Source organism: Armigeres subalbatus, chromosome 2 (genome assembly GCF_024139115.2).
Source record: "Armigeres subalbatus isolate Guangzhou_Male chromosome 2, GZ_Asu_2, whole genome shotgun sequence".
NCBI classification, from domain to species: Eukaryota; Metazoa; Arthropoda; class Insecta; order Diptera; family Culicidae; genus Armigeres; species Armigeres subalbatus.
In genome coordinates, this window is record NC_085140.1 from 290,178,439 (window position 1) to 290,204,359 (window position 25,921).

Below are 25,921 nucleotides of genomic sequence, written 5' to 3' on the forward strand. Positions count from 1 at the left end.
CAAAAATGGAAACTGAACCATTGCGTTCTACTCGACAATCAATGATACAGCTTCTAACAAAATCGAATCGTGTGAATGTGATCCCATTCAAATCGTACAGTTGTCCCACGTGAAAAATGTTGAAATTCAAAGTATATTAAGCCATTCAAGGAGCAGAATTGAAACAATTTATGAAATCATGTTTATTCATCAAATATATTCGTTTTACAACCATTCCTGTTTTAAATTGTCTTCCGCATTGGCCCTTGAACTTTGAAAATTTATTCGATTTGTTCTATTAAATCTAGGTTTAAGTTAAATACTTCATGTTAATTCTAGAGAGCATCTGTTTTTTAAACAATTCATGTTGAATATGTGGAGAATAAATAATTATCATCATTATTTTTCATCATATAAAATGCTTTCCACAAAACCATCACAATCCGAGTTATTCTTCAGCGCTCAGAAGATTTCCATCTAACATGCATTCGACCCTGCTGCGACAGAAAGAGCATGACTGTCAACTACGAAACGAAATGAAAACAGAGAGAATTTTCTCTCTGGCAAAGAGAGCGTGACGCTTGTCAGTTTTGTTTTGTTGAATTTCTCCCTGCATTCCAGTTAGAACGAAAGCTCTCTCGTAATAATTGTTCGTAATAAATTCTTCATGACTCTTTTTAGCGGGTATCTTTTGACAGCGCAAAATGTATGGAATATTACGTAAATAATGACATCATAAAGCGTATTTACCCTGAAACGCCAATTATTATGTCATTAATGGCGTAATCTAAATAGGCTATTACGCTTGATTTCGATCCGTCCAACGTTATACGAATCAGCCGTATCAGTTTCGCCGGAAAACCATGTTCAAACATAATTTGCCATAATTCATACCGTTTCACTGAATCGTACGCCGCCTTGAAATCAATAAACAGATGATGTGTCTGCAAGTTGTACTCCCGGAATTTATCAAGGATTTGTCTCAGGGTAAACATTTGATCCGTCGTTGATCGGCCCTCACGAAAACCTGCTTGGTATTCGCCGACGAAGGACTCTTCAAGCGGTCTCAATCTGTTGAACAGAATACGGGACATAATTTTGTCCGCCGAATTAAAGAGGGTTATTCCTCGGTAATTGGCGCACTCCAGTCTGTGCCCTTTCTTAAAGAGAGGGCAAATGAGGCCGTTCAACCAGCTAGCAGGCACAAAAGTTCGATACTCCTTCCGCAATATTGAACAGCAGGCACAAAAGTTCGTCACCTCGTCGTAGTCTCGGCGAGATTCGAATGAATTGGAGTGTTCCCCAGGAATCTTCATAAAATGTTTCAACGGTGGACCTTATAGACATTTAAGAGTGAAGTCAATGTCAACTTCTCTCCACGAACAGCCTAGATAGCCGTGTGGTGTCGGCAGCTGGTTATCTGGCTAAGAATAACATTACGGATTGCCTGTTCCAGTGGTAAAAGTCCACCATACAGGTGACCCCTAATTCTTGGTGTGATGCGGCTTTATGCTTACCGTGCCTACGAATGAATGGTTAGGGGGGTCTAATAAGAACCTAACCGCAAACGGAGCCTGTGAAGCACCAGGGCCCCCTTCACAGTATTTTAGCCCTCGCTGCGCTAACCGGAGCTATGGCGTAGTTGACTTTTTACTTCTCCGAGATAATCGGCTACTCTTATTCAACTTCATCATGAGGTTAAATAAGAGTAGGGTTATGAATATGTGTTTTAATTAGTGTTCAACAAATTGTCACCTATATGGATTCGCATTATGCGTTTTATACAATGTGCTTTGTGTATGTTACCTATATGGATTCGCATTGTAGCTTTTTTTCACAGTGTACTCTGTGTCTCGTCCTTGACGTTTGGCTTCGGCTACTCTTGTTCAATCTCAACGTGAGGTTAAATAAAGTGGGGTTATGAATAAGTGTTTCACTTAGTTTTCAACAAATTGTCACCTATATGGATTCGCATTATGCGTTTTTCACAGTGTACTCTGTGTCTCGTCTTTGACGTTAAGCTTTGGCTACTCTTGTTCATCCTCAACGTGAGTGTGGGGTTATGAATATGTGTTTTACTTAGTTTTTCAACAAACTTCCACCTATATGGATTCGCATCATGCATTTTTTTTTTACTATGTACTTTGTGTGTGTCACCTATATGGATTCGCATTATGCGCTTTTCACAGTGTACTCTGTGTTTCGTCTTTGACGTTCGGCTTCAGCTACTCTTGTTTAATCTCAACTTGAGGTTGAATAAGGGTGGGATTATGAATATGTTTTTTCAACAAATTTTCACCTATATGGATTCGCATTATGCGTTTTTTTTTTACAATACACTTTGTGTATGTTACCTTTATGGATTCGCATTATGCGTTTTTAACAGTGTACTCTGTGTCTCGTCCTTGACGTTCGGCTTCGGCTACTCTTGTTCAATCTCGACGTGAGGTTAAATAAGAGTGGGGTTATGGATATGTGTTTTAATTAGTTTTCAACAAATTGTCACCTATATGGATTCGCATTATGCGTTTTTCACAATGTACTTTGTGTATATTACCTACATGGATTCGCATTATGCGTTTGACGTTCGGCTTCGGCTACTCTTGTTCAATCTCAACGTGAGGTTAAATAAGAGTGGGGTTATGGATACGTGTTTTACTTAGTTTTCAACAAATTGTCACCTATATGGATTTGCATTATGCGTTTTTTTTTTACAATACACTTTGTGTATGTTACCTATATGGATTCGCATTATGCGTTTTTCACAATGTACTCTGTGTCTAGTCCTTGACGTTCGGGTTCGGCTACTCCTGTTCAATCTCAACGTGAGGTTCAATAAGAATGGGGTTATGAATATGTGTTTTACTTAGTTTTCAACAAATTGCCACCTATATGGATTCGCATTATGCGTTTTTCACAGTGTACTCTGTGTCTCGTCTTTGACGTTCGGCTATGGCTACTCTTGTTCATCCTCAACGTGAGTGTGGGGTTATGAATATGTGTTTTACTTAGTTTTTCAACAAACTTCCACCTATATGGATTCGCATTATGCGTTTTTCACAGTGCACTCTGTGTTTCGTCTTTGACGTTCGTCTATTGTTACATCCTCTGTGTTTTTGTGACCTCTCTTTAGTCCCTAGCTGAATGCGTGTGAGTCTACATAATTGGCTTCCCTATAAATGGTTCCATTCTCCTTTCCAACTTCACTTCCTCTTCCTTTTTCCTTTTCACTTCCTTTTCCGTCAGGTAAATGATGAGAAAGGCCAGTGGAGGCGATGGCACAAATCTCCCAAATTGAGGGGAACGTGCCTCCTGAGCCGACGTTCTGATACCTGATACCCCAGGAATCTTCATAAAATGTTTCAACGGTGGACCTTATAGACATTTAAGAGTGGATCCGCTACCAGGATTAATAAGACTCACGGACAATAAAGAAGTGTAAGGCGATCAACGGAGAAGCTCGAGTGAAGACAGTAAACCCGGTCCTACCTAGGATTAAAGGACTAACAAAAATCCATAAACCCGGCAAGGAGATGCGAGAGATAGTTTCATCAGTGGGTTCCCCTACCCAAAACATAACCAAATGATAAGAAAATTATTTTCAGCTTTTTAGTGGAATGTCTTCACTTGTCATAAGACGAGTTTATACAATCCCATTGAATTCCACCACTTAATTGTATCTTGACAGATACGTATTTCGACCTCAACAGACACTGAAGACGGCCTTACTGTTGAGGTCGAAATACGTATCTGTCAAGATACAATTAAGTGGTGGAATTCAATGGGATTGTAGAAACTCGTCTTATGACAAGTATAGCCAAATGGTTGGTAAAGGAGTTCCAAAGTATGCCGAAATCATTCCCCAGCAGGTCAGTCATCAACACCCAGGAGTTCGCCCAGAAGCTGTTGGAATCAGGACACATCGAAGAAGAGGTCATAATGGTATCATTCGACGTAGCGGCAATGTTCCCTAGCGTTCCAGTGAAAGATGCTCTGAATCTTCTAGAGGATTGGCTGCTAACACAAAAGGACGGAAACAACATGGCGAGGAAAGGTGAAGATGTACCTAAATCTGGCAAGGCTATGCATGACGGAGAACTACTTCACATTTCGTGGCAACTACTACAAACAGGCGAAAGGAGCACCGATGGGAAATCCGCTATCACCGTTTTTGTGCAAACTGTTCATGGCGAATCTGGAGAACAACCTACAAGAACAAGGAATACTTCCCGAGAAGTGGTGGAGATACGTCGACGACATTTTCAGCATCATCAATCGAAAGGATCTACCCAGGATTTTGGAAGCGATAAACAACATGCATAAGGACATCAAGTTTACATTCGAAGAGGAAAAAGAAGGTAAACTACCTTTCTTGGATCTACTATGGCGGAAGTGAGTAAAGCGAAAAGAGAAAACGATAAGGGATTACATTACGAATTTAGATCTAAGGTAGCAGAGCATGTGTATAAGGAAAATCGCCCAATTACGGCATCAAATATTAAAATGTCTCTTCCCCATGGAAACTCGATGTAGCTGAGAGTTTGGAAATCTACCGACAGGTACAAACAGCGCTGTTGAATAAGGATTAGGGAAACGGCAGCTCTTGACTTGAAGTTTCTACCTAAGTAATAAAATAATTAACTGTATAGGTAAATAAAGTAGGCAAATAAGATTAGATTAGGTACCTAGTGTAGTATAAATAGTGTAAGTTGCGATTGTTTTCTTCAAGTCGAGTCAAGTACGAGACACTGAAGACGACCACACAGTTGTGGTCGAAATATGTTTCTGCAAAGATATCGAAAATAATTGGTGGAATTAAATGGAGAGTACTTAATTCGTCTTAGACGGTTGAATACATTCCACTTAAAGAGCTTAATATATTTTTCTGGAATTATTTTTAGCAAAATGACCAAAAAATTATCTAACTTCATATCTCCCTTGTTGTTTATTCAAATCGTTCACAATAACACATGATTATAGTTGGCCAGAATACCAGTCAAACTGATGCAGTGCTGCTAGTTTATCTTTTTTAATGACTTTTATGAATCGAAAACGTACTCTTACCCCACGCGCACTCTTGCCCCACCAATTGTCGCACACAGTCAGTTCCCCTTTCTTTGGGACCTTCACTAAGACCGACTGACTAAAGCTATCAGTACACTGTTTGTCATAATGACATATATTTGTCAAGTCAGCCTGATATCCATGTCGATTTCTAATCGGTTTGATAGATGTCCGGATCAACTTGACAAATATTTGTCATTATGACAAACAGTGAACTGCGGGCTTAAGGCGACCGGAGAAGTCGCGGTTTCGTGGATATTGTAAAATAATTGATGTAACATTTTCGCAGATAGCATGGGGTCAACTTTGAGCATCTCTGGTGAAATGCGATCGACCGGAGCCTTGTTGGAAGCAGTGGTGCGAATTATTAATCTCAGTGACTGAAATTTGTTGAAATTGATACCATATCCTCTTCACACTCACTTCCTAAAAGTGAAAACTGAAAATGGTTAGCAGCAACAATCAAAGAAAGAGTAAACAAAAGACCTCTCTTCTCATTGCACACGCAGCCCGCAGTGACAGTCCATTCAGTTCACTCGCTGCTGCGTGAATGCGACGGCCCTATATAAATGCATGGGTGAATACTATCACTTGAAAGACAGTGACAGGAAATTTGTGCCAATTGATCATCAGCTTCAGCCCGCTGTTGGCAAACCGAGTAAGCTAATCTACTCCTGCTTTGTCTTACTGACTGAAAGACACCGTCATAGGCGAAGAGGAGCAGAGAAAAATACAAAACAAAAGAATCACACTCAGCAGGCATTGTTGATAAATTGCACCTCTGGTTGGAAGGATGGCTGCATCAATCTCCTGGAATGATGGAGCTACGAAGTCGATGCGGGTAATGCGTCGCACCCTTGTTGGTTTAATGCCGATTTGTTGATGGTTGGTCAGACGTCGAAACTTGAAAAAGTTGTTCGAAGTGCTCGAACCAACGTTTCAGATGATCAGTTGGGTCGGTCAGTCGCGGTTCATCCTTGCTCTATTCAGGCGTCGTGAGATATCGTAGAGGAGTCCGGACGATAGCGACCAAGAAATTATTCCTTAACTTTTGAAGCTTTGAAAAAGGCTGGTTATTTCGGCAGCTGCTACGACTGGCTTAGTTTTTGGAGACGGCGAAATCATTTAGTCGTAGACCGCCAATACTTCCACATGTGTATTGTACACGCCAACATTAGTGGACGTCACACATGTGGAAGTATTGGCTTGAGAAATGAATTGCGAGTTATTTGACTATGCGTCCAATATGGGAATCTCGAGCTCGTTCAGTAGCCGCTAGGTTGCGAAGGCCGACGGAGGTCCTTCGTAGCTTAGTTGGTTAAAGCACCAGTTTAGCGTACTGTAGGGTCATGGGTTCAAGTCCCATCGAAGGGAAAGTGGTTACCTCCAATACATTTTCCAAATCAATATCTTCCACATAACGTACATATTCACATATGAGTTTCATAACATTGTAAATTAACGTCCAAGTCGGGTGGTTTAATCCCCGGAAATAGGCAATTAACTTTGATTGAACTGAACCTGAGTTGCGTACTCTTGCCTACGCAATTCGGTCGGGTCTGAGCTTGACGACCGACTGGCAAATAGCTTACACAACCTCACTTGATCAGTACAGTTGCTGATGAAGAATATGTATAGCCGCCAGACATTCTAAATACTCACGCTCCTCTAATGTGGATGTGTACAATACACATGTGGAAGTTATAAGACCTACTTTTTGACCCCGGAACCTATAAGCTCGGGTTCGGAGGGAAACCCGCAGCAGACCCCAGACTGCTGGTCTAGAGCCAACGGCAGTCCGTGGGGTGGGTGCTCAAGACCTCTTTTGGATTCCGGGTCTCAGGGCGTACGGACGCTGGGGAGCTTTCGGATCACGGGAACCTAACTTACGCAAATTACTCACGGTCGGACTTGGTTTTATTGAGGCAATCGTAGCGTGGGCTTCGTTGGTGTCGGCAGTAATCCAATAGAGTGTGCGGCTGAGAAGAATACGGCTCGGATGCGATCGCGTCCTAGCGATCGTCGTACGGTGGAACAACTGGAAGTCACGTGGACTAGCGGTAGCTTTGTCGGATCCGGTGGAAATCCACCGGAGTGAGCCAACGGCGACGATGGTTGGTTGGGTATAATCCCGTATCGGCGATCGTCGAATGATGCTGAGGGCCACGATCATCGGCAGCGATATCAACGACGGTAATCAACGAAGGGTGGGGCACTGGAAAGCAAACCAGCGGCCTCAAGGGTGGAAGGTCGATCTTCACTGACGCTTGTTTATCTTGTTGAAATCCAAATGGCGGCCGCGTCGATGATGAGATGGCTTGACAATCACGTGGGCCAGCCGGGGCTCGCCGGCAACGGGCTTGAAAATCTCGGAATTCAGAGAATGGCGGTCCCGGGAGTGATTCCGGCGGGGAATCTTCGGTGGCTTCGTTTGATAAACCGACGCTGTTGAATATATCATCCGGAGGTACGGGGATGACCACGGAGTGGCTAACTCCGAATACACGGGCCACTATCAATAGACACTTGCACTGCAGATGTACCGGGGCTTCGTCTTCAACGGTCCACTCGGGGCTCGGTTGGCCAAAACAGTCCCGAAATCTTCTGGTTTGAACTTGGGTGACAAAAAACCCTTACTATCGCTTCACTCAATCGTCATAAAATGTGGTTCTTTGCGGACAGAAAAATGCCAATCCTCCTTTGATGCTTTACGATTCGCAGGTTTACATCAACTGCCATACCAAGCGTTCACCAACACCTTCCCGCCCAAAACCGATAATCGCTTCTTTTCTCCTCCTCTTTTATCCAGTTCAGTGGATCTCGTCACCCACTCAGCACCCAAATGATTTCATCGCACCTGGTGCGCGGTTGCGCCTCACGCACATATCGCCTGCCCCATGCGCGTCAATATAAAATGACCGTTACCACTCGCGAATAAACTTTACAATTATTTACCCTATTTTCCCGCAATCATAATTCTGAATTATTTATTATTTGTTACCCGCCGGTAACAAACTATTGGCTTGAGAAATGGATTGCGAGTGATTTGACTATGCGTCCAATATGGGAATCTCGAGCTCGTTCAGTAGCCGCTAGGTTGCGAAGGCCGACGGAGGTCCTTCGTAGCTTAGTTGGTCAAAGCATTTTATGACAACAAAAGGAAGAGGGAGGGAGATGCAAGAGAAAAAAAGTACCTAAAATTAGGTACTTTTTTCTAACCGTGCACTATTGAATCTTATAACGATCGACCGTTGCAAAATTCTTCCAAGAGGCTGCACATTCGCCATTAACCTCTTCAATCGATTTAAAATTGATATATCTATAGTCAAACTAAGGTCGCAATAACTTCACCGCTGCCAGCGGCGAGAGTAAACCAAGCAAAGGCGTAAGCCTTGTGCAAGTGGCATTCTGAAGTTTTGAGCACACATGTGGATAATTCCTAAGTTTAAAATTTAAAAGTGAAGTCAAGTGCAAAATTGTTAATATGCAGTTCGTTTCATTTTTTTATGATTGTATCATGAAAAACAACAAAAATTGTACTTGATTATTGGAAGGAATCTTAAAACACTAAATTTACATATTTTATTGTTTTTCTTTTTCATCTCCAACATGAGCACGAGCAGGATGACAATACAATTTATTCATATATAGTTGTTACTCTGTGTTTTTTTTACTATCTCCTTTTGACCACACAAATAAGGCCTTACCGTTAATTATGGTTCATTAAATATTTGCAAGTTTACGGACAGGGGGATTTATTCACCATACGCCTTTCCACATTTTCATAAAGCAACTCAGCACATTTTCATCTGGTGACAAATCTAATTTGAACACCATGATTCGGCATTTTTTCATGATAACCAATGCCGATCGTTACCTCAGCTCGGTGTTGTAGATCAATCAGATTGATGTGTACGCTCATAAGCAGGGTATTCCACGTGTTTAGCATATCATTACTCTCGTGGCAGCATGTTATTATAGTAGCACAGGCAATTCTAGCACTGACAAAGAAAGCTGCTATCAATTTAAAAATGAGTATAAATAGAAGTGCATTTTTGTACTTCTTATCATTTCAAAATTAGTGCTCAAAATCCATATCTTAATATGTTTGGAAGGCGATATATTCTGTTTTGCGTGACATATCTGCTGAAGTGCATACACGGCCTTGTGAGTTCATTCGTATTAAGGTACGTTCTGAGTGGAAAGTTGTCTTCAATAACGTACTCGACTCTCTGTAGCGAATCAATTTGACCACATTCGACAACTGTCAGGATGTGACACTGGATTACAATAAGGTGCCTGTTGCGTTGACCAAGGTTACATACGACCGAGACGCCGATGGCGTTTGTAACACGCTGCATGCCCAGTACGAAATCCGCAAAAGCACCGAGGACGTCGCATGGGAGCTAGTGCTGACTACGTACAAGTGCCCACTGGGTGGTACCGCCGTTTGTTTGGATAACCCGATGGAATATATCGAGCCGATGCACTGCGATAGATTCCACTCGGACGACAGTGGGCCATGGTTTATGTTGTCCAGCGCCATGATTGATGGCGATAAATGTGGACGACATGAGGTAAGAAGAAGGCGGATATCAAACTTTTCTGCTCGTAAGTGAATTATTTTTTTTATTTATTTGTCGTCAATCATTTCGTAGACCGTTACATACATATATGTGGCTATACTATACTATAGTACATATACCGTATATTCAATCAAACCGCATGTTTTTGACACTATCAATTTCAGCGCAATCGCTTGATGCATTGATTTGAAGTTTATATGAGGGTTTCAACTAAAGTTGTATAGAAAAATACACCTTCGTCAATCTTTCGTTCTTGAAATCGGTTCGGAAACGTGTATTATGCATCATGTTGTAGTGCATGTTTAATTATATCACCCACATCGGTTCGCCACTTATAGCACCGCACAGTGGTTCCCCCATAGGTCATAAATCCAAAAACATGACTTCATCGAAATTCAACAAGTTATCCCTAAACTGCTACTTTATGGTATACTATATAAGATGCAATCTCCATTTTTATAGAATTTGAGCTAATCTGCTCTGTATAAAGCTTCGAATTTAAGATAATCCAGTTAAATAAACTATGCGTGAAAATGTTGGCATACCTCAGTAAACTTATGTTTTACCTTTGAATTTCCTCTTGAAATATCCTCTGAGTAAATATTTACACTCTAATATGTCATCTACATGCTATTTCAGCTGGAACCGTTCGCAACCAAGCAAATGGTAAACGAAAAACTCTACTGTGTTTGATGAACGGATTCACAATTTTCTTCTGAATTTCATTATCATCCACCAATAAAATATGTTTCCCCTTCAGATCCCCTCCAGAAACATTCCCTGAGCAAATATTTACACTATTATCTATCATCTAAAGGCTATTTCAGCTGCGACCATCTGCAACCAAGCAAATGATAAACAAATAACTTAACTATGTTTCTTCGACGGAAAAACAATTTTCTTCTAAATTTTGTTATCTGTATCCTCCAAGAAAGTATGTTTCCCCTTCAAATCCCCTCCAGAAACATCCTCTGAGTAAATATTAACACTCTTATCTGTCATCTAAAGGCTATTTCAGCTGCGACCGTTTGCGACCAAGCAAATGGTGAACAAATAACTTTACTATGTTTCTTCGATGGAAACACAATTTTCTTCTAAATTTTGTTATTTTCATCCCCTAGAACGTATGTTTCCCCTTCAAATCCCCTGCAGAAACATCCTCTAAGTAAATATTTACACTCTAATCTGTCATCTAAAGGCTATTTCAGCTGCGACCGTTTGCGACCAAGCAAATGGTAAACAAATAACTTTACTATGTTTCTTCGACGGAAACACAATTTTCTTCTATATTTTGTTATCTTCATCCCCCAAGAACGTATGTTTCCCCTTTATATCCCCTCCAGAAACATCCTGTGAGTAAATGTTTACACTCTAATCTGTCCTCTAAAAGCAATTTCAGATGCGACCATCGTGGATCAAGCAAATGGTAAACAAATAGCTTTACTATGTTTCTTTGACGGAAACACAATTTTCTACTCAATTTTGTTATCTTCTTCATCCACTAAGAAAGTATGTTTCCCCTTCAAATCCCCTCCAGAAACATCCTCTGAGTAAATATTTACACTCCTATCTTTCATCTAAAGGCTATTTCAGCTGCAACCGTCCACGAGAAAGCTGAGGGTAAACAAATAACAAAATTATGTTTGTTTAACAGATATAATATTTTCTGCTCAATTTAATCGTGTACCGCTTCAATTTCTTTCTGAATATCCTTTAAGTGCTTTCATATTTCTGGCTGCTGCCTAAATGGCATTTCAGTTACCGACTGAGCTTGTAAATAAATAAACGATGGTAAAAAATTACCAAAATTGATGAACACGAGTATTATGTTTTCTTTATCATGGTCAACTTTGTGAGACTGAAAAGCATGTTTCTCCCCGATTTCCATTCTCAGACATCTCTGAGAAGATATTTAAATTTTTGGCTGTCATTCAGGAGCTATCTGTGTGCAGATTATTGAATAGTATATAGTGGATTATGGATAATTTATGTGAAAATATATTATATTTAACTTTAAATTGATATATTAAACAGAGGTGAGCCAGCCTAGGGCTGAAAGCCTCTAAAATAAAGACAATAATAATAATAATGATATATTAAACCTTTTTGCCTTTCTCATATACTAAGTATATATGCCCGGATGACCCATAATATTAGATACCAGATGATTCATGTCTGTGCGTGTGTATGTGTGTGTATGTATGTGCGCAAAAAAACTCACTTTTTTTAGGCACTTATACTTCTAGACCAACATTTGGATAGGGCGTAACAGCCAATATTTATTCCTTCTGGCTCTTCGTCTACATATTTAGCTATATATGTGCACAAAGAATCAGAATGAATAAATTTTGGCTGTTACGCCCTTTTCAAATGTTGATCTAGACCTAACCGATTTGTTCGGAACAAGTTGCATTCGACGTGGAATCATATCCTTTTGTTTTCTAATAAAAATTGTTTTCTAATAAAAGTGATCGCAAAAATACTATGTTTTCATATGCACTAGAAAGGCATTAACACCGCTAGGTGGTGGATTAATCAAGTTTATTTTCGTTTACTACTTTAACAATAACAAGCATCTTCCCACCCATGCATCTTCCTCATGTGAAGTGAAGTGAATGTAAATTAAACGTTGTTTGTTGGATTTCTGCATATAATACTGAAATCGGCTCCGTAAAGTATGATAATGACTGAGCCTACCAAATAATTAAATAATAGGCTGTTTAACCCGAAAAATACTAAAAGTAGACCATTTTACCGTATAATTTCCGTAATTTATATTTATGACCGCCCTTCTACGGGAATGGAACCACTGTGCACCGGTACTTTGACTGCTAGGTCCAAGCAAACTAAATGTTGGTCACGTGAACAGCAATCTTATATTTTAACATTAACTGGAAATCCCGATTGCGCTCAGAATTGTAACACAGACAGTTGATCCCTAGTAACATTTTTGGTTTCAAAACGCTCTTGAAACCCAATATGTAGGGGAAGGTGGGTAGACTTGATCCCCGGGGAGACTTGATCACCCCCTGTTTTATCGAGAACTAAAGTAGTTTTGTTCTAGCGTATTTTTTAGTATAGATCCTCTAGACAAATGACCTTTATGTGGTGAGTTATTTTTTGGATTGACAACCTTATTTATTCTGCAGGGCGGTTTGTATGTTTTGACCTTCCTAAAGATTTTTTTATTGGCCACGCAAAATTTGAACAACTTTTCATAACAATGACCAAATGCTTTCGTTTTTTCACAGCACAAAGCCATAAATATGCTTAATGATCTGTACTGATGAAAATGTCAACATTCCATCAAAGTTTTAGGATATTTGGATTTGAAGTTATTGCCCTAATATGGGGACACTTGATCCCCCGTTAGTCACCCATACAAAAATTTGGCGAAAAAATTCAAAAAAATATAAATCTGTTCTTAGGCTTCTAATTTTTTGTAGATTTGACGGATTTGATGAAGGGTTGGCAGGAAAAAATATTTATTGCGTATATCTTATAAAAAGGGGATCAAGTCTCCAAAAAAATTTAAAATTACATGTGCTGTCGAATTCAATAACAAAAATCGTTCATGTATACGCACAGCAATTCGATAATTCCGCAAATTTTGAAGGAAAAATATTTAAAAAATCTGAGTGCACCTTTCTAATTTTATCAAAGCAAGTTCTTGGAGAGGGATCAATTTCCCCCGAATATTTTCAAAGTCGATTTTTGACAGCACTCTAAAAAATCGATTGTGTATCAATAATAACAATAATTTAAGGACTGTCACACATCAGTAAAGTTAAGTACTATATTTATTAGAGTCTGTGTGGAAATCGCGTATGTTTATTTTTTTTTGGTTGTTATACATCGGAAATCAGAAAAGGGGATCAAGTCTACCCAGTCTCCCCTAGAGCAACAAGACTTCTGACAAGACAAGATTCTTGGCGATATGATTGAAACTGTCATAGACAAACAAATCCTAACTCTATTCACTCATCCGCGGAAAATTAATGTCTAAAGACGCATATTATGATAGATTATGATGCTTGTTTACGCAAGAATTGAACACTGAATGATCTCTATTAGTTCCCTACCGCATGCCTTTACCAATATTGACATCTCAGTAGGCTACTTTCTTGCTGCGCTGCCAAGGAACTTTCTACAAACAGAGACGTACTTCGGTGGAATGCCAATCTTCAAAAGTTGCGTAAAAACCAGGAAACTCTTTCAAACAATAACGAACAATAAAGAAAATCCTCACTACTTACAATAGAGAAATTAGAAGATCTGAAAGGATAAACTGGAAAAAACTTGTGAGTACTCCAGTAGCTGTTAGATTGCAGAAAGTCCTTGCTAAAGATCACATAAATGGTCTAGGGACTATTAGAAAAGATGATGGGTCTTTTACCAAGACAACTTATGAAACATTCGAAGTAATGACACACTTCCCGTGTTCTATCATTAATTCACATGAAGACCAGAATATATGTATCTGTATCGCAAACTAGCGTACTTGAAGCCAGGAGAGATATTCAATCAACGAGTGAGGTCACTGGGAAGAATTGCACCAGAAGTGAAGCTGGCACTCTGGCCAATGAAATAGTGTACAGAAAGTTGAATGGGCGATTGATTCCTTTGCACCCTTCAAGGCTCCTGGTAGGGATGGAATCTTTCCTGTACTACTAGAGAAGGGAAAAGTAATCTTAGCACCCATTCTGACTAAGATGTTCCGATCGAGCTTAATATTATTTCTATATTTCAAATCAAGCATCATTGAATGCCTTGAAATCAGCAAATTGGACGTCTAAACTTGTTTGGGAATGTGTTCAGTCACTCCAAACCCTGGCCTGTCGTAACAAAGTGAACCTGTATTGGGTTCCCGGTCATTGTGGCATTGAAGACAACGAACAAGCTGATATGCTGGCAAGACTTGGATTATCTAGACAATTTATAGGTCCCGAACCATTTTGTGGCGTCGTTTCTGTGCCATACATGTAGAGGACTCTGAACATCTTCTATGCCATTGTTCGGCAATTTTTAGAAAAAGATTTTAGTTATTCAACATGGAACTCAACAGAGAGCATCCACAAATAACGTACACACTAACTTATTTTTTTTCGAGCTCGGCAAAATCGGGCCCCGCTGTAGCTCAGTAAATTTAAAAACTGAATCTCGGCAGAAAATTTCGTTTATTACTGATTTTCAGCAACATATTAAACGTATCTCAGCAACCGAAACGTCACTTTTACTGAGATTCCGGCAAAAATCATGTTTGCTGAAACTCGGCGGTGCCCACCTCGGGAAAATAAACAAAAAATGCTGAGATCTCGGCGAAAAAAATTAAGTGTGTATCGCTTAGAGGGGGAGGGGGGTGGTATTGAGCAAAATATGACGATCCATACACAATTTTTAGATGTTTCATACAAAAAGTGTGACATATGGCGAAGGGGGGTTCAAACTGCCACATTTTTGCGTTACGTAATTAATGGATCTTCCCATAGCCTCATGATATACGAATGCAGAAATGGTAACTTGGGTTAGAAGCCTCGCAGTCAATAACTGTGGAAGTGCTTAATGAACAATAAGCTGCGAGGCGGCAATGTCCCATTCATTTATTTATTACCAGACTAAGGCCGAAGTGGCCTGTGCAATGGAGTATACATAAAAGTCTTTTCCATTCAGCTCGGTCCATGGCTGCACGTCGCCAACCACACAGTCGGCGGAGGGTCCGCAAATCGTCCTCTACCTGATCGATCCACCTTGCCTGCTGTGCCTGCTGTGCCGTCGGATCGTTGTCGAGAACCATTTTCACCGGATTACTGTCCGACATTCTGGCTACGTGCCCGGCCCACCGCAGTCTTCCGATTTTCGCGGTGTGAACGATGGATGGTTCTTGAGGTGAACCAGCCAAGAGCTGAAAGCCTCTTTAACCCTTTTGTTACCGACAAAAAAAAACACCCTTACGTTACCGACAGGGTACCCGGGTACCCACGGACTTAAAATGATCATAACATAGTCAGTTTTTCACCGATTTCGACGATTTTGGTTGCTACGGATGCAGGAACTTACCCGCTATTTGATACATGTTACAGAGAACCGATTCGGATTACCTGGTGACCGGAATTCCGGATTAACTGGGCCAAGTCCCAAAGTATGTGTGAATTGAAGATATATATTCAACCAAATGAAGATTTCTTGCGTGATGACTGATCAACTTCGTTGGAAATTTAAAGAATATAACTTAACTACGTTACTGGACCATTTTATGAATTAATCCCGGAACGGTTATTCCGGAAACAGGTTCCCGTCGGGCCTAAAGTGGCCACAAACTCATTCTGAAGAAACCCTGGCAATATGGGTATCAAAATTCATGAAATCGTTTCGGAAGCATGATCTGATAAGTAATTGGACCATTGGATGGTTTGACAACGGACCGGTCATCCTGGAACAGGTTCCCGTGGGGCCTAAAGTGGCCACAAACTCATTTTGAAGAAACCCTGGCAATATGGGTATCAAAATTCATGAAATTGTTTCGGAAGCATGATCTGATAAGTAATTGGACCATTGGATGGTTTGAAAACGGACCGGTCATCCTGGAACAGGTTCCCGTGGGGCCTAAAGTGGCCACAAACTCATTTTGAAGAAACCCTGGCAATATGGGTATCAAAATTCATGAAATTGTATCGGAAGCATGATCCGATAAGTAATTGGACCATAGGATGGATTGACAACGGACCGGTCATCCTGGAACAGGTTCCCGTGGGGCCAAAAGTGGCCACAAACTCATTCTGAAGAAACCCTGGCAATATGGGTATCAAAATTCATGAAATTGTTTCGGAAGCATGATCTGATAAGTAATTGGACCATTGGATGGTTTGACAACGGACCGGTCATCCTGGAACAGGTTCCCGTGGGGCCTAAAGTGGCCACAAACTCATTTTGAAGAAACCCTGGCAATATGGGTATCAAAATTCATGAAATTGTATCGGAAGCATGATCCGATAAGTAATTGGACCATAGGATGGATTGACAACGGACCGGTCATCCTGGAACAGGTTCCCGTGGGGCCAAAAGTGGCCACAAACTCATTCTGACGAAACCCTGGCAATATGGGTATCAAAATTCATGAAATTGTTTCGGAAGCATGATCTGATAAGTAATTGGACCATAGGATGGTTTGACAACGGACCGGTCATCCTGGAACAGGTTCCCGTGGGGCCTAAAGTGGCCACAAACTCATTTTGAAGAAGCCCTGGTAATATGGGTATCAAAATTCATGAAATTGTATCGGAAGCATGATCCGATAAGTAATTGGACCATAGGATGGATTGACAACGGACCGGTCATCCTGGAACAGGTTCCCGTGGGGCCAAAAGTGGCCACAAACTCATTCTGAAGAAACCCTGGCAATATGGGTATCAAAATTCATGAAATTGTTTCGGAAGCATGATCTGATAAGTAATTGGACCATTGGATGGTTTGACAACGAACCGGTCATCCTGGAACAGGTTCCCGTGGGGCCTAAAGTGGCCACAAACTCATTTTGAAGAAACCCTGGCAATATGGGTATCAAAATTCATGAAATTGTATCGGAAGCATGATCCGATAAGTAATTGGACCATAGGATGGATTGACAACGGACCGGTAATCCTGGAACAGGTTCCCGTGGGGCCAAAAGTGGCCACAAACTCATTCTGAAGAAACCCTGGCAATATGGGTATCAAAATTCATGAAATTGTTTCGGAAGCATGATCTGATAAGTAATTGGACCATTGGATGGTTTGACAACGGACCGGTCATCCTGGAACAGGTTCCCGTGGGGCCTAAAGTGGCCACAAACTCATTTTGAAGAAACCCTGGCAATATGGGTATCAAAATTCATGAAATTGTACCGGAAGCATGATCCGATAAGTAATTGGACCATAGGATGGATTGACAACGGACCGATCATCCTGGAACAGGTTCCCGTGGGGCCTAAAGTGGCCACAAACTCATTCTGAAGAAACCCTGGCAATATGGGTATCAAAATTCATGAAATTGTATCGGAACCATGATCCGATAAGTAGTTGGACCATAGGATGGTTTGACAACGGACCGGTCATCCTGGAACAGGTTCCCGTGGGGCCTAAAGTGGCCACAAACTCATTCTGACGAAACCCTGGCAATATGGGTAGCAAAATTCATGAAATTGTTTCGGAAGCATTATCTGATAAGTAATTGGACCATTGGATGGTTTGACAACGGACCGGTCATCCTGGAACAGGTTCCCGTGGGGCCTAAAGTGGCCACAAACTCATTTTGAAGAAACCCTGGCAATATGGGTATCAAAATTCATGAAATTGTATCGGAAGCATGATCCGATAAGTAATTGGACCATTGGATGGTTTGACAACGGACCGGTCATCCTGGAACAGGTTCCCGTGGGGCCTAAAGTGGCCACAAACTCATTTTGAAGAAACCCTGGCAATATGGGTATCAAAATTCATGAAATTGTTTCGGAAGCATGATCTGATAAGTAATTGAAAAATTGGATGGTTTGACAACGGGCAGGTCATCCTGGAACAGGTTCCCGTGGGGCCTAAAGTGGCCACAAACTCATTTTGAAGAAACCCTGGCAATATGGGTATCAAAATTCATGAAATTGTATCGGAACCATGATCCGATAAGTAGTTGGACCATAGGATGGTTTGAAAACGGGCCGGTCATCCTGGAACAGGTTCTCGTGGAGCCTAAAGTGGCCACAAACTCATTCTGATGAAACCCTGGCAATATGGGTATCAAAATTCATGAAATCTGATAAGTAATTGGACCATTGGATGGTTTGACAACGGACCGGTCATCCTGGAACAGGTTCCCGTGGGGCCTAAAGTGGCCACAAACTCATTTTGAAGAAGCCCAGGCAATGTGGGTATCAAAATTCATGAAATTGTTTCGGAAGCATGATCTTTTGGGTTATTAGGCCATAAGATGGTTTGACAATGGACCGGTCATTCTCACACAGGTTTCCGAGGGGACCCTCATTTAGAAGAAACACTTGCTCTCTTATTTTCCCGTTATTTCTTGTCAAAAAGACTTAAAAATTCTTGACAGGTACTCAGAAATGATTTATAATGAACCACAGACGCTGTAAGTATCATTGGTGTTTGCTGAATAATTTACAAAAATAAAAAGAACGACTGAAATTTTCAAAAAAATTTATGGATGCGAGATGGGTCAAAAACGTGATAAAAGCGGAACGAGATAAAATCGGGTCGAGAATGTGATAAAGTCGGAGGTAGATAAAATCGGGGAGTGACAAAATCAGGTCAACACTGTGTAACTTTTCACTTCTCTCTTCTCATTTCTCTCATTTCACTTTTTACTTTCAATTTCTCACTGCTCACTTCTCACTATTCACTCCTCACTTCTCATTCGACCCAATAACCATTCGGCCTAACAGCCATTCAGCCTGATGACCCAACATCAGTCCCATCTTCTTGGAAAAACATGTTTCCGAAAATATTTCAAGAACTTTGATTCCAGGGTGTCTTCTAAATGAGTTTGTGGCCACTAAAGGCCTTTCGGGAACTTGTTCTAGCATGACTGTTCTGGTTGATATCCATCCTATGGTTTCAACTTTATAAATAACATGTTTCAGGAAAAATTCCAAGAATTTTGATACCCATATTGCCAGGGTTTATTCTAAATGAGTTTTTGGCCCCTGCTGGCCTTCCGGGAACTTGTTCCAGAATGACCGTTCCGTTTGATATCCATTCTATGGTCTCAACTACATGGAAACGTGTTTCCGGAACAATTCCAAGAATTTTGATACCCATATTGCCAGGGATTCTACCAAATGAATTAATGATCACTTTAGGCCCTCCCCTCCGGGAACCTTTTCCAGAATGACCGTTCCGGGTCATATCCAATCTATGGTCTCAAGTACATGGAAAACATGTTTCCGGAACAATTCCAAAAATTTTGATACCCATATTGCCAGGGTTTATTCTAAATGAGTGCTTGGCCCCTGCGGACCCTCGGGGAACCTATTCCAGAATGACCGTTCCGGTTGATATCCATCCTATGGTCTTAACTACATGGAAAATATGTTTCCAGAACAATTCCAAGAATTTTGATACCCATATTGTTAGGGTTTATTCTAAATGAGTTTTTGGCCCCTACGGGAACCTGTTATAGAATGACCGTTCCGGTTCATATCCATCCTATGGTCTGAACTACATGAATAACATGTCTCCGGAAAAATTCCAAGAATTTTGATACCCATATTGCCAGGGTTTATTCTAAATGAGTTTTTGGCCACTACGGGCCCTCCGGGAACCTGTTCCAGAATGACCGTTCCGGTTCATATCCATCCTATGGTCTCAACTACATGGAAATTATGTTTGCGGAACAATTCCAAGAATTTTGATACCCATATTGCTAGGGTTCGTTCTAAATGAGTTTTTGGCCCCTACGGACCCTCCGGGAACCTGTTCCAAAATAACCGTTCCGGTTCATATCCATCCTATGGTCTCAACTACATGGAAATTATGTTTCCGGAACAATTCCAAGAATTTTGATACCCATATTGCCAGGGTTTATTCTAAATGAGTTTTTGGCCACTACGGGCCCTCCGGGAACCTGTTCCAGAATGACCGTTCCGGTTCATATCCATCCTATGGTTTCAACTATATGAATAACATGTTCCCGAAACAATTTCAAGAATTTTGATACCCATATTGCCAGGAATGAATTTGCGGCCACTATAGGGCCCACGGGAACCTATTCCGGGATGTCCGTTCCGAGTCCATATGATCACGTGGTCCTTATACGTTGGGAAGTCATAATCCTCGAATTTTCTGCGAAACTGGTAGCTCAGGGTACAAGAAATCATCATTTGGATTCTATAAGATCAACTTCTCCATTTTTGAGACATGGTCTAGCAAATCCGGAACTCCGGTAACCAGGTAATCCGGATCGGTCCTATGTGACATGGAACGGATAGAGGATGAATTTCTTAATCCATAGCAAACGGAATCGTCGAAATCGGTTGAAAACTGACGAAGTTATGGTCATACCAAAACGTGGGTACCCGGGTACCCTGTCGGTACGTTACGGGGTAAAAATATTCAGAAGCCCCTCCCCAAGCCCCCCCTTACTGGATTTTCATTTTCGTACCACCCAAACCTTAATTTTGCCGAGTTTGAAGATGTCACGGAGTTTCAATTTCCTGCGATGTTCAGAACCCTAAAAAAATTTCACTTGAAAACGAAAAAGGTACCCGGGTACCCTGTCGGTAACAAAAGGGTTAATAAAGAAGAAAAAAAAGGTGGATGGTTCTCTCAACAGCTGATGCAACTCGTGGTTCATTCGCCTCCTCCACGTACCGTCCGCAATCTGTACCCCACCATAGATAGTACGCAGCACTTTCCTTTCGAAAACTTCCATTGCGCGTTGGTCCTCTACGAGCATCGCCCAGGTCTCGTGTCCGTAGAGGACTACCGGTCTAACAAGGGTTTTGTAGATAGTCAGTTCGGTACAGCGGCGAACTCTATTCGATCGGAGCGTTTTGCGGAGTCCAAAGTACGTATGATTTCCTGCAATGATGCGTCTCCGAATTTCTCTGCTGGTATCGTTATCGGAGGTCACCAGTGCAGTGCGCCCAAGTACACGAAATCTTCAACCACCTCGATTTCGTCACTACCAATACAAACTCGTGGTGGTTGGCTTACATTATCCTCTCTTGAGCCTCTTCCTATCATGTACTTCGTCATCGACGTGTTGATGACTAGTCCAATCCGTTTAGCTTCGCTTTTCAGTCTGATGTAGGCTTCTTCCATCCTCTCAAAGTTACGTGCCATAATATCTATGTCGTTGGCGAAACCAAATAACTGGACGGACTTTGTGAAAATCGTACCACTCGTGTCGATTACCCCTTCCAAAGCGATGTTGAATAGCAGACACGAAAGACCATCACCTTGCCGTAACCCTCAGCGCGTTTCGAAGGGACTCGAGAATGCCCCTGAAACTGGAACTACGCACATTACCCGATCCATCGTTGCCTTAATCAACCGTATCAGATTATCCGGAAATCCGTTTTCGTGCAATAGCTGCCATAGCTGGTCCCGATCGATTGTATAATATGCGGCTTTGAAGTCGATAAATAGATGATGTGTGCACATGTACATGTACACCTGATCTGTGGTAGAGCGTTCACCCATAAACCCCTTCTGGTACTGCCCCACGAACTCTCTTGCAATTGGTGTAATACGGCGGCTAAAATTTTTGTAAATGAAACACACGGAACCTTCCATCCACTCCTGCGGCAGAACCTCATCCTCCCAAACCTTGGTAAATACCCAGTGCAGCGCTCTAGCCAGTGCCTCACCACCGTGTTTAAACAGCTCTCCAGATTGTTGGTCAACTCCAGGGGCTTTGTTGTTATTCAGCCGACCGGTCTCCCCCTGGATTTCCTGGAGATTCGGAACCGGACGTCGCATGTCCTGCGCGCGTGCTCCTAGGTTCATTACCATTCCGCCACCGTTATCTGCCACATCGCCATTCAGGTGCTCGTCGTATTGCTGCCGCCACCTTTGGATCACCTCACGCTCGTTTGTAAGAAGGTTCCCGTTTCTGTCGTTACACATATCGTGGCACGTGGCTTCGGACTACCATTTCACCGGATCCTGCAAATTTTATGCATCGTTGGCCGTTGTCGTTCGATACGGTATGCAGACTATCCGGTCCGATGACCGGTCTATACATTTCCTCCCTTCCTACAAGAGCGTTCATGTCACCGATGACGATTTTGACATCCCGCAGTGGGCATCCATCGTATGTCTGCTCTAGCTGTGCATAGAACGCTTCTTCCTCGTCGTCGGGTTTCCCTTCGTGTGGACAGTGCACGTTGATGATGCTATAGTTGAAGAAACGGCCTTCTTGCATCTTGCCGGGCACTATGAAGCTGGTTCCCAGCTCGTTGGTGGTGCTACAGCATTGGTAGAAGGTAGCCGCTCGATGCCCGCTTTTCCACACTTTCTGTCCTGTCCTGTAGCGCTACGACGTCGAAGTTGCGGCGATGTAATTCATCGTAGATTATTCTGTCGCAACCTGCGAATCCTATATAGCGACTTGCTGCTCCATGTTCCAAGCTTCAAATCGTGATCCTTTATTCGTCGCCTAGGTCGTTGCCGATTATATCGAGTCGTATTATCTTCTATGTCGTTCGTAATGGTTGTTTTTAAAGGCGGCTTATTGGGCCTGCGCAAACCTTCTGTCTCGTCGGAGGGCCGTTGTGTCAGGTCTGTTTAGCGTCCCACTTAACACCAGGACACAGGCTTGTCCCAGTGGGGGACGTAATGCCAATGAAGAAGCAGAACGAGACACTGAAGACGGCCGTACTGTTGAGGCTGAAATATGTATCTGTAAAGTCACAGTCAAATGGTGGAATTAAAAGGGTGAGTTCTAACTCATCTTTTTCTAACTTTTTGAAATTCTATTTGAATTTTGAGATAGGATTTGCAACGTATTCTAGATGACAAACTGTTTGTCAATCGACGCGTCAGATGCAATAAAAGTGCATCTAAATGTGCAGCGCAATGCAGCTGTCATTGAATTTGGCAACAGTTTGAAATTCAGCGGTGTGATAACTGCAAAACTGTTGCAACTATCGAATTTCAATTAAAAGCATTGCAGCTAAATGACTTGCAGTTATCGAACGCCTACTGTATTAGTCATCTTTTGCAATTCAAGACAAAATTTTCAAAACGACTTATCTGCTTTTGTAAACAAAGATTCAAACGACGATTTGACGAATCTGATAGCTCTCGCACGCAAACCAACACCATCAACAGGTAACGGAAACCTTCACCTACCTATTGATGGTGTTAGTTTGCGTGGGAGAGCTATCAGATTCGTCAAATCGTCGTTTAAATCTTTGTTTACAAAAGCAGATAAGTCGTTTTGAAAATTTTGTCTGGAATTATATGTAATTTAGCCTACACTGATAAAAATCCAATCATATTATTTATGTGTGGTACACATAAATTTTGATTATAGCATTTCTCACGTAATGGATATTATGAATTAGCATAGCATATATGTGGATTCTCTAATAGCGGGTGGTTATTAACGCAAACATAAAATTTATTTGTAAATTTCTTTAGATTTTTGCCAATAAAAATATGTGGATTTTTATAAGTGTAGATACTCATTTAAGCATTTTTACTTTTGGCTGCTAAAAAAACTGAAAGCGATTCTTATTTCGTTTATCTTTGCTCACTTAGGGCGTATTCAACTTAGACACGGCGGTGATGAAGATTAGCTATCTCCACAGCTACACCGAACTAGGCAAAGGTACGTATCGAGTGCGTATGCTTTTCCATATTCCTGGGACCGACTTGGCGGAGAAAAACGTTAAAGGATGCTGTGAGATGGACTTTGACGTCATCGATGATTAAAATGGACCTCCCCGACTACGGAACTTTGAATAGATGAATTTATATTTAAGAAGATCAGTATTGCAGGAGCATGTCAAGTAGTTTATCATTATAGCGGTAAGTGTAATGGGTCAAACACAATTGATACGTTTGCGTGCGTTTTGACAGTTTTCCCATGGAAAAACTGTCAAAACGCACGCAAACGTACCAATTGTGTTTGACCCATAAGAATAACAAAAAATAAAAAGCAGCGACAATAATAAATACATGAAAAATATCCAATTCATATTTTGTTTGGTATTGCCTTTCTCGTGTGCGTGCGTGTGTTTTACAAGGGCTGAAGGCCTGAAAATCTGGGCGTCAGACACCTGATGGGGGTGGTCCATTAGTTCCGGTGAAGGAAACTTCCTTACTGATGGTGCCCGACGGCTATCGCAGGGGACGCTTTCGCGCATTGCGCAGACTTCGTCTTCAGATTGCAGAGGTGGTCCGACGGTTCCGGTTGTGGATGACGTTCGCACTGGCGGTGCCCTACATACCCGAAGCGCTTCATTCTTCTGTATTCTTTCTTTAGCAGGTTGGCTGTTCGAGTGCCCAGGTTCGGCAATGAACCGAGGCCAATCACTGCTCACTGCACTGGACCTTGCTAGCGCACTGATCAATTAAGTTGCCTTTTTACATAAATAGTCGATATACGGGTATTGAAATTCAACCTATTATCTATCATCACTCCTAGACGCTCATATATGTCTCAGAGTCCTCACAGACGGTAATCTGCATCCGCTGAATTACTTCCAGCTGCAGCTTGACTCCAATCATCCAAGTTTCAACTGCGTCGGTCGTCTCCGCCAACAGCATTTTGATTGCGTGAGCTGTCAACCACCGTTAAGTTTCTTGAATCCATTATATTCACTACATTCGCCACCCAGCTGCCGTTGTCAGAAGGGTTCCGAGATGGTTCAGCAATAATTAGGTGCGGCCAGAATAGACGCAAAGTGCGAAGCGAAGCGTCCATACGATTTGACAGTCACATCAAATGCATCAAATGAACACAATGACGTTTGAGCGGTGCGCTGTTTACTAAAAATGAACACTCTTCCATACATCGAGTTCATTCAAAATGAATTTCGGCACCGCTCAAAAGTCAAATAATGAACCTATGCACTGCCTCATCCTGTCCATGGACCACAACTTATTTTGACTGCGCACATGCTAAAATCAAACGAGTTTGTTATCTGCTGAAAATAACCGGTGCATATTCTTAAAATAATCCACGGTGTAGTAGTTTCGACCGCAATGGCATAAACCGAAACTACCGAATAAACCGCGCTACGAAATGGTGAGACGACATGTCAGATACACAACAAGGAGATTTTCTACAGTAAAATGAATGCCATCATGGATAAAGTTCCGAAAGGTGAAATCAAGATCTACATGGGTGACTTCAATGCGAAGATCGGCTCCGACAACACGTACTATCCCGAGCAGCACAAGTCAGACAAAAATGGTTGCATCAACTTGATTGTGACTGAATTCGGTCACGTATGAGTTGCTGTAGCCCATGTGGAACATGTGTGCTGCTAGGGATGAGCGTGCCAATGGACGCCATGGTTTTGGGAGAATAAATCAAAACGACGAGCTGTTTGCAGAATTCTATGGCAATAACGACATGGTGATCGCTCTTTCCCCATCGACGAGAGCTCAAAGTCACGTGGGTCTCTCGTGAGCATGAGCATGAGCATGATGACCGTGCATTTCGTAGTTGATACTCCATGATTGACCAGAACCAACAAACGCAATTGCACAGAGAAACAATAGATGGAAGCATGAGATTTGCTCTCTAACCTCAATGTGCACAGTCCGTGAGCTCTAGTTTTTCAATGGTTG

General features: G+C 41.7%; 1 protein-coding gene across 2 annotated transcripts; it reads left to right on the top strand.

The window, feature by feature from the left end:
- The first annotated feature begins 9,073 nt into the window (after positions 1 to 9,073).
- On the top strand, positions 9,074 to 24,314 carry LOC134212385 (uncharacterized). Of its 2 annotated transcripts, XR_009979260.1 has the most exons (4): positions 9,074 to 9,210; positions 9,282 to 9,620; positions 23,882 to 24,158; positions 24,260 to 24,314. XR_009979260.1 is itself a non-coding variant. In XM_062690172.1 (3 exons), the coding sequence occupies exons 1-3, from the start codon at positions 9,148 to 9,150 to the stop codon at positions 24,053 to 24,055; spliced, it is 576 nt and encodes a 191-aa protein (XP_062546156.1). In that variant the 5' UTR covers positions 9,074 to 9,147; the 3' UTR covers positions 24,056 to 24,161. The 2 variants fall into 2 exon arrangements, 1 of the variants encoding a protein (XP_062546156.1); XM_062690172.1 differs by lacking the exon at positions 24,260 to 24,314 and having other exon boundaries at positions 23,882 to 24,161.
- The last annotated feature ends 1,607 nt before the right edge of the window (positions 24,315 to 25,921 follow it).